We start from the raw sequence: 9,143 nt of genomic DNA on the forward strand, positions 1-9,143 counted from the left end.
AATATGTAAACTTGTGACGTCAGGTCTGTTTGCTAGTGTGACATACAGGCTCATATATGATGATATTAGTTAGTGATAGAAAAATAATCGTGATGGGAAGAATGAAATACATGTTAGCTATAATTTATTCTATGTAACTTATTATATAACTTTTATTATATAAATAAATTTGTTTGGTGTGTTGAGATATTTTATTAGCTAAATTGTCAACGAAGCAAATTACTTGACGGGCAGGAGAAATGTAATTTCTGTTTGTTATTGAATACTTCTGTTGGTCCTTTGATATTATGTGTGGTTAGCTGCTCTCTGGGAGGCTCCTTCCGTCTCCTGGTAGCTTTCTGTGTAAAAAGAATAAATGACCCGCCGCCAGTCCACTGTGATCCCTGGGCTCCTGGGGTTGTCTAGAGCTGGAGGACGAGCCGAAGATGGTGACTATCTCGTTGAGCAGGGTGAAGGAGGATAGCTGTGCGGGGTCACCTGCATTCTATGATGGTGGCCAGATTTTCCACTATGGCTTGCAACAAGATGTGGACATTGGACTAAATGGAATAAAAGGGTTTATCAGCTTCTTCTTCTAAGTGAACAATGTTTTAAAGGTTGTTATCGTAGGTATACCGACAGCATGTGATTGAAAAAGTCACAGATTAGCTCCCTTATAAATATTGTTTTGATTTTTGTGTTATATTTTTGTCACAAATTAATTGAATTGTTTAATACGTCAAAAGACTCATTGAAAACAAAATTATTATATTGTGATATTGATAACATGTCCATACTTTTTCATTACCACTGAACCTGCTTCTTTTATTTAAAGGTTAATGTAAATTACTTATCTATAATTGACTGATTGTCACTGAAAACCATTCACTCGAAGAGCTGGAGAAATTCATTTCTGTCTGTGTGTCTTAATCCCTTTTTCTATCAACACGATGTCTCGAAAACGAACTGATAATTGAATAGAAAATTTTGCGAGAAAACTTCATTTGTATATGAGAAACACTGAACACGATGATGGCGCACGTCACCATGTGGGATTTGGGCTGAGCGTTAGTGATAATTTTTTTAAAATTTTCTTATTGGTAACCATAATGGCAACGATACATTAGGAGGATAAATAAATGTTTAATCAAAATCAGAAGAGATTTAAAATTTGAAATTTTAGCACCTGCAACTTATATATTCTAAAACATACAATATTATTTTTACGGCGCCGGCGTGTAGAAATTTATCATTTAATTACTGATATGAAACCAATTTGATGAATACCAATGTAAATATATCATGTTGCAAGATTTCTCAAGAAAATTAGATATTTTTACAAAACTTCATTTTACGCAGACAAGAATTATTTATTTGGTAGTGCATGTTTTTACAATGGAATTTGGACAATGAGCGACATTGAAACATTCCGATCATCAGATTGACACGATTTATCTTGTCTTTGGCTTGGAAAAATGAAAATAATTTTGCTTATAGTTATATGTCGTTCTATACATCAATAATAAAATAAGCTATAGACTTGAAAAAAAAAAATATTTGAAGTGTTGCGTTTGAACTTTAGCAAAGGCTGTTTTAGAATGTGCGGTGTGGCGTACATCAATCTTTATTTATCTTAATCCATGAAATTTTTATATTTATACATCGTCTCCATGAAAATTCGTAGCAATAACCTTTCCTTCTATCATTTTTTAATCGTATAAAAGATTGGCCGGATTTATTTTTTCTTCAGGTTACTCAAAAAATATAATCCTAAACATGTTCGTTCAAAATTATTTATATTTGTATGTTTTTGTTATTTTATAAAGTTTGATTTTAAATCGTAAAATAGCGTATTATTACATAAAACGTTTATTGTATGGTAACCTTGAGAAGTTAAAAGATAAGAACAATACAAGTTAATATTTTTTTAACCAGGTAAGTTTTATTTCATATGTCTTATTAAATTAAACCTAACAGAACTACTGTTAAATCGTGAAATGCTTTCATTCCACTCCAAACACCCTTTAGAGCCTGGAGAATGCGTCGCTCGTGTGTTCTTTTATTTATGTGTTTCTTTATAAAATTAGAGCAAAGATATACAGTATATTTAGGAGGCTTAAGTGTATAATAGTGAACCATATTTTGAATATACAAACTAAACGATTTGATGTGAAAGAGCTCACATTGGATATAGAATAGAATAGAATATATTTTATTTCCATCTTTTTCATTTATGTTACATAATAAGATGACAACTTGGAAAAGGCAAATAACCACCATTTGCCAGTATTCGGTGGTTATTTTGGTAATTTAATTATAAACATAATTACAACTTAAATTAGTAGTCCTCCGTAATAAATTAACATTTTATTTTTTCTTTCGGCTTCTGTAGCGCAATACCAACTAATAATAATAAAAATAAGTATGTAAGAGAACGAAAAAAACCATATTTAATAATTGCACCTATTTTTACAGTTACATCACCGTTAAAGAGAAAATAATTGAAGAGCATCACATTAAAGATATACAAAATTTATAAACAATATAGATTAATACTAAATTAGATCGTAAGCTAGGACAGTCAAAGTTAGGAAACAATATACAGTAAAATGCCTAAATCGTCAATTATTATTGAGCCAAATTTTAACCTTTTTGGAAAAACCAATTTAAAACAAGTAATTTGTTTTATATTATCAGGTAAAAGATTGAAGCATTTTGGACCTAAGTATACAAATGTTTTTACAAAGAATGATCTGTTTACCTTTGGTCTAACAAAAAAACGGCGGACTGTGCTTCGAGTTGAATAATAACAAATTTTCAGTTCCACTGTTGCCGCTCTTTTTGAAAAATGCTTGAAGAACTTTAAACACAAAAAGGTTTTTTATAGGTAAAATTTGCAGATGTTTGAAAAGATAGTCAGTGTGTTCACGCTGTTTTTTTAAAAAGCATAATTCTAAACAAAGTGTTTTTGGGTCACAAAAAGTTTATTAATTAAGTTATCATAAGCGCCACCCCAAAACTGCAGCCCATATTGAAGGCGGGAGTTTATCAACGCGTAATACAGTGATCTTAAGCAAGTTATGTCACAGATATTTCTTAAGAAATAGAATGTTCGAATTGATTTCCTGATTTCGGCGTGTAATTTATTTATATGACTTTTCCACGTTATTTTGTTGTCAATTAAAATTCCAAGGTATTTAATTTCGGGTGGTTTGTTGAATAACTTCGCAGGTACAATTTTGTACACCTAAACAATTGTTGTGGTACTTAAACTCATAGTCAAATTCAAAACCAGTCAAATCAAAGTTTAAAAATTTTTGTTTTTGATTGCATTGCATTTATTACCATTACATTCCTGTTACACCAATTGTTCAGTAAAGCTAAGTCATGAATTATTCGACTCTTTAATTGTAGCCCAGTTTTCAGACGAATACAAGAATGCAATATCATCGGCCAAATGCTATGGTTTCTCCACGAAACTTTTCTAAATAAGAAGATCATTAATAAAGAAGGAAAAGAGATCTGCCGATAGAACTGAGCCTTGAGGAAACGCCGATATTTACTAAAATTTATGTCACTCAAAAACGTTTGCGTATCCGAACTTGTTGTTCTCTATTTTGAAGAAAAGTTAGAAACCAATTTAGTGTAGGGCCTCTAATGCCGGTTACTTTCTAGTTTTGTTAAAAGATAATCATGACGGACTAAGTCAAACGCTTTTCTGAAATCAATAATTAAGCCTGTTACTTTTTTGCCAGAATTTAAATTTGTATTAAACCATATGCATAAGTTTTTCAATCGCGTCCTCTGTGCTTTTACCTTTTTTAAAACCGAATTGATTGTTTAGAAAAAAATTTTTTTGAATAAAGAAAACTTAAAAATCTTGTTCTCATAAGTTTTTTCCAGCAGTTTTCGAGAAAATTGAGATGCAGTGTGATTGGCCTATACTGCTCTAACAATTTCTGGATTTCCGCCCTTGAAAATTGGCACAACTATTGATTTTCTTTAAAAAACCGTAGGGAACACTCCGGTAGCAAAGCTTATATTGATTAGTTTGGCTAAGGGGGTCAGAAATGACATGATTTTATTTTTTCTTTAAAAGAATTACATTAATGCTATCAAAGCCGGAAGACTTTTTGTTCTGAATACTTTCGAATTGTACTTTCCACTTCATCTTTTGTCTACAGGGAAAAAAAGAAACATTGATTGATTTTGTCTTTGTGTAAATTAGTAAACGTTTCGTTACTTTGGCCTAAATTCTGATAAATAAATTTGGTGGCTCGAAAAATAGTTGTTAAATTTCATTTGCTATAACATCCTCACTTTCAATAGTGCGGGCCATTTTGAAGAGTAATTTTACCAATTGGTTGCTTTTTGTTTCCTAATAAACTGTTTATCCAAGCGCCACTGTTCCGCTGGACGGCCCACCGCATTTGTGAAACAGCTCAGCATAGTACCGGTTTTTTCTCATCGTCGAGGTCAATTGTAAGTTTATTTTTAAAACGTGTGAAGTAGCTCCTAAGATTTTGATTGTAAGGGGAGCGTTTAAACTGATTGTTTCTTCTTTCTAAACGATTAAGTAGCAGCCTCATTCATCCAGGGACTAATCGCTCTAGCCTTAGCCAGTTTATTACTAATAGTTGTAACTTGCGTACTTAAATTTATGCAATCAGTAATTTTGCTGAGAAAATTTTTTGAAAACTAACAACGATATTGTTATTTTGTAGCAAACTATCCCACTTAACACTAAGAAGGTCGTCTACTAGTTTTTCGAAATGGGTAACCCTTTTTGAACTTAAAATATTTTTAATATCTCTTGTATTTACGTTGCGGTTTTTATCAGCCAAAAAAGACAATCCGATTGCACAGTGGTCCGTTAACCCAATATCAAAGATAGCAATTTCGAAGTTCTCAAAATTACGATATCTTAAAGAAATATGATCCAAACAAGTTTTCGAAAATTGTGTCACTCGCGTATGCTTATTTACAAGTTGAACAAAACCATTATTATTTAATGTTGATAAATAGTTTTCTTTTTCTAAATCATTAGAATCGTACGAAATATCAATATTGAAATCACCTACAACCATAGAGTTACATCTAAGTGTCGGAAGAAAATTAGAGAATTCATCAAGGAAACGCTTAGAATTGAACGCCTGCAATCTATAAACTACCGCAAGAGAGAACGGAGTTTTTGTTTTACATTGAACTCAATCACTGTACAATCAGCCGTCTCTAGACGGCAGACGACACGGGCAGCTGGTATATTGGTGTTAACGTACACGAGTGACCCGCCCGCCCTGTATGTCTCATTACAACATGCAAAACAAGAGAATCCTGGGATCTGATAAAACTTAACTTCCGCCTCCGTTATCTCCAGATTTCACTCATAGCAATAAAGTTGATTCCTCCTGATTCAATCAAGTTTCTAAATATAGCTAAAAAAGTATTAAAGTTTTTTCTTATACTACGAATATTTACATGCACTAAACCTATGTCATTTTGTTTACTGTAAAAAGTACAATGATCTAAACTGTCAAAAAATAAGTTAGATGTTTCAGCTTCCATGATTAAGGTATCAAACTACAAATGTGACAGGAATAGCTTGATTGCCAGAAAAAGTAAATGTGTTATAAACCAATTTACAGAATAAAAACTCATTGGTGTGAGTGATAAACGATTCAAAAGTAGTTAATATTTTGTCACTACTAGTTTTTAATGAATACAGCAAAATAAAATACAGTTTCTGTATAGTTATAAAATAGCTCTGAAAGAATAAAACTTAATTCTTGGAAACGACAGTGACTTCTTGTTAAGTACTACCAAAATATAAAACGTGCACAAACTATAATTCACAAGCATAATATTTCGCCATGCTTAAAAATAAAATACTTTGCTATACATAGTATAAAAGTAACTAAACAGAATAAAATATTAAGGCCTAAATAAGATACTAAGGTAAATAATGTACCGCTTGGTAACAATTTTGTATGAGAAATATTAGATAAAAAAGTAAGGTTTCTTGCTGTATCTGACCTGTTTCGGTATGAAAGTTATTTGATTTTCCGCAGATCTTCAACACTGTTCACCCTTTCACTGGTCGCACCTTCGGTTCTTCTTACATAGAACTTTCCCTCCCTACACCACACGTACTTGATGTTAAGTTCCTTACAGGCATCTTTAAGCTTACGCAGAAGTTGTTTGTTATCAGGGGTGAGGTGTTCGCCGATGTAGATCCTGGTGGCAGAGAATCTGTCGTTAATATCACAGGCCATAACCGTCTTTTTCTTTTTGAAGGCTTGTATCCAGGCGTCTCTCTGGTCTCTGGTGGTGAACCTGGCCACGATGGGGGGTGTGCACTCTTGTCCTGCTGTAGGTAGGAACTCGATGGACAGCGACTACAGTGTTTTCGTTCACCTCCAGACCGATGGCTCGTCCCACGTCCCGCAGGATGCTCCTCTCGTCCTCCCGCCCCGCTGTCTTTGGCAGTCCGCTAATCTCAATGTTATCTTGACGAGAGTACTGCTCCAGATCTCGGACCTTGGTTTCCAGGGAAGACACCTTCAGTGTTAGCTGTGCGTTTATAGCCTTATACTCCTGATTTTCTCGGCTAATTTCTCTGTATTGATTTTTTATTTCAGCCATTGCCTTGTTAGAGTCATCAATTTTTTCAGAAAAAAATTCTAGAGCCGATTTAAATTCTTAAAACTGGTTTGAGTGCGACTTTAGTTCATCAAAAACCTCCTTTTTAAAGGCGTCCATGAGGCTAACCATAAACTCTCTTTAGTGAGGGTTGTGGCTCCAGTCTCACCTGACTTAATGCTAGAGGCTTGACGGTCCCATTGGTCTTCTTGCAGGCCTCACAGTACCACTTTCTCCTGGAGTCACGGGTTTTCACTGAGTCTTTCAGGATATTTGCTTGCTAGACACTTTAGGTGAAGGAACCTTTCCACACTTACCCGCGCACTTAATCACTTCATCAGAGTCGTCCACAGAGCACATCACATACGCTACAGATCGCCGACATAACTATATTTTATATAAAATAATTAAAAAAAACAAACATGCAAGAGTATGCAAAAAAGCGATCAGTCAGATGTAGGTTTCAACGTGCACGCCGATAAGCGATAAGCTCTTATCAGAGAAACCGCTCAGTTCGACTGACTGAGGAAGACTATATACATATATAAGGAATATCAGAACTTTAAGATTGTGAACAGATACATTTTGTAAGGAAGTAGATGACGTAAAATTGTCCTCGAATATAGTTTTTTATAATACAAAATGTTACTTCACAAGTAAAACATGTCTTAAATAAATAGGCCTACTGCTTCGTTATATTTCCAACATTTACTACGAAATATATACTTTCAAACTTTCCATGAAACATTTATAACTTTTAAGTATGTCTCTCATGCTTCTGAAAAGGAAATGGCCCTTAATGTATCCTACGTAGAGTAACATAAAAACTTGCACTAACTTTACAATAGTGTATATGAATATTATTGGTTTTTCTGGTAAAAATACTTCCAATAATTATCATTGATAAGCAAACCGTACAGTTATGTTTATAACTATTGCCATTAATATTAATTATTAGTTTTGTTTTAATGTTTCATACTTTAATTTAAAATACCTGATTAATTATTGTAAACTTATCTGTACCTCAGTTAGTCTCAGTTATGATATTTATCCTACTACATTAATTTTGTTTACAATTATGGAGTAAAATATCAATATTTGTAACTTCTTAATTATCTGATACTACTTTACACAAGATACAAAAACATTATTTAAATAAAAATATTACATGCAACAAACTCTTTAGAAGAACTAAAAGGGTTTGATAAGAATAAGGTTATTCTTTGCATAGCAGAGGTAAAAAGGTTCACGAAAGTGTACACGAAAGATGAGGTGTTTGCAAGTGGGACCTGTACTGTGCTCAGTACAGGAGTTGTTACTAAGGGAGTGTATGTTTGTTTGGACTGTTTGTTTTGGATGAGAGACTGGTTTTTATGTGGTCGTATCTATGTATACTCTTATTGCTGTTATCTTGGCAGCTTGACGCCCAACTCCTCTTGAGTAGAATAATCCATCTTCTTCGTGTTCTGCTGCCGAAGTAAACCCTTTGTTGTAAGGATCTATGAAAAGAAATATCCAATAATTCATAAAGTGTTTATAGTAGGTATTATAAACACAAACTATAGGGGAGTATCAATAATAGTATTATGAAAGAATATCCTTTCTTTAAAACACTTGAAAATCATGTAACTTATTTTATAATAATTCCGATTAAAAGAAATTACAATCAAATAAAAGTGTATTATAATTATTACGTTATATTACTACGGATACTTCTCAATCCCTACAAACGGAACCCAGTGCTAAAAAGTGAAACGTATTACTGTAAATAATAAATGAATAGAATTGTTCGTCATAGCGTTTCATTACTATACATATCTATTTGAAAACATAATTCAAAAACGTTTTTTATAAACGAATGTAATATTTATGTTTTAAAACACAACGAATATATCTGATTTAGAAAACGTAATAATTATATTGAGTAGTTACTCGGAATTACAACATTTCAGCCTTTAAAAGTTCAAGATATTTCTAAATTAAAAAATTGAAACACAATGTTCATTTACATAGCTTTTGCGGTCTCATTAGAAAGAGCCATTGGGAGTTATTTTGATTTAAAATTTCTTTTACAAATTATTTGAAATTTTAGCATTTGAGTATGTTTCTTTTAATGTACATAAGAGAATGTTTAAACCTTTCTCGTGAACTAAAATAAATACATACAGAACATAAACTGCATTTAAAAGGCGGCTCTATTAGCGGAGATATTAATTTTAACCTCGTTAGAATAATATCAAACTTTAAGCACCTGTTCTCCCTTAGTTTTAGTCTTTAAAATATGGGAGATATCTCGTTTTTAATATTCAGTATAAAACGCAGTATCTTTAACAAATATAGTGGTGTTTATGTAAAGAACACTCTTTATTTAAATAAAGCAGCCGATATGAAATAATTGGAAATTAAACAATGGTAATTTTTAGCAACACCGCAGTTTTGAAGTTTTTTTTTACATAAAATCACCCTTTTTAAATTAAAGCTAGTTGTTAATCTAGTATTTTATGATTAAATTTACGAAATTTTTA

General features: G+C 32.4%; 1 protein-coding gene across 1 annotated transcript; it reads right to left on the bottom strand.

Moving 5' to 3' along the window:
- Positions 1–295: 295 nt before the first annotated feature.
- On the bottom strand, positions 296–6,621 carry LOC124373944. Its single transcript, XM_046832253.1, has 3 exons — positions 6,245–6,621; positions 6,066–6,213; positions 296–484 (listed from the first exon to the last, which is right to left on the bottom strand). The coding sequence occupies exons 1-3, from the start codon at positions 6,619–6,621 to the stop codon at positions 296–298; spliced, it is 714 nt and encodes a 237-aa protein (XP_046688209.1).
- Positions 6,622–9,143: the final 2,522 nt, after the last annotated feature.

The sequence above is a fragment of the Homalodisca vitripennis genome, unplaced genomic scaffold (assembly GCF_021130785.1).
Source record: "Homalodisca vitripennis isolate AUS2020 unplaced genomic scaffold, UT_GWSS_2.1 ScUCBcl_6776;HRSCAF=14145, whole genome shotgun sequence".
NCBI lineage: Eukaryota > Metazoa > Arthropoda > Insecta > Hemiptera > Cicadellidae > Homalodisca > Homalodisca vitripennis.

Bases quoted from the DNA above. Each gene is read 5' to 3' on its own strand.
- LOC124373944 (XM_046832253.1), bottom strand. From the start codon at position 6,621: ATGGCTGAAATAAAAAATCAATACAGAGAAATTAGCCGAGAAAATCAG. The intron at 6,214-6,244 runs GTGATATTAACG...CTCTGCCACCAG, and splicing joins GAAAAAGACGGTTATGGCCT to GATCTACATCGGCGAACACC. The intron at 485-6,065 runs GTGAACAGTGTT...CCACCATCATAG, and splicing joins AAGGTGCGACCAGTGAAAGG to AATGCAGGTGACCCCGCACA.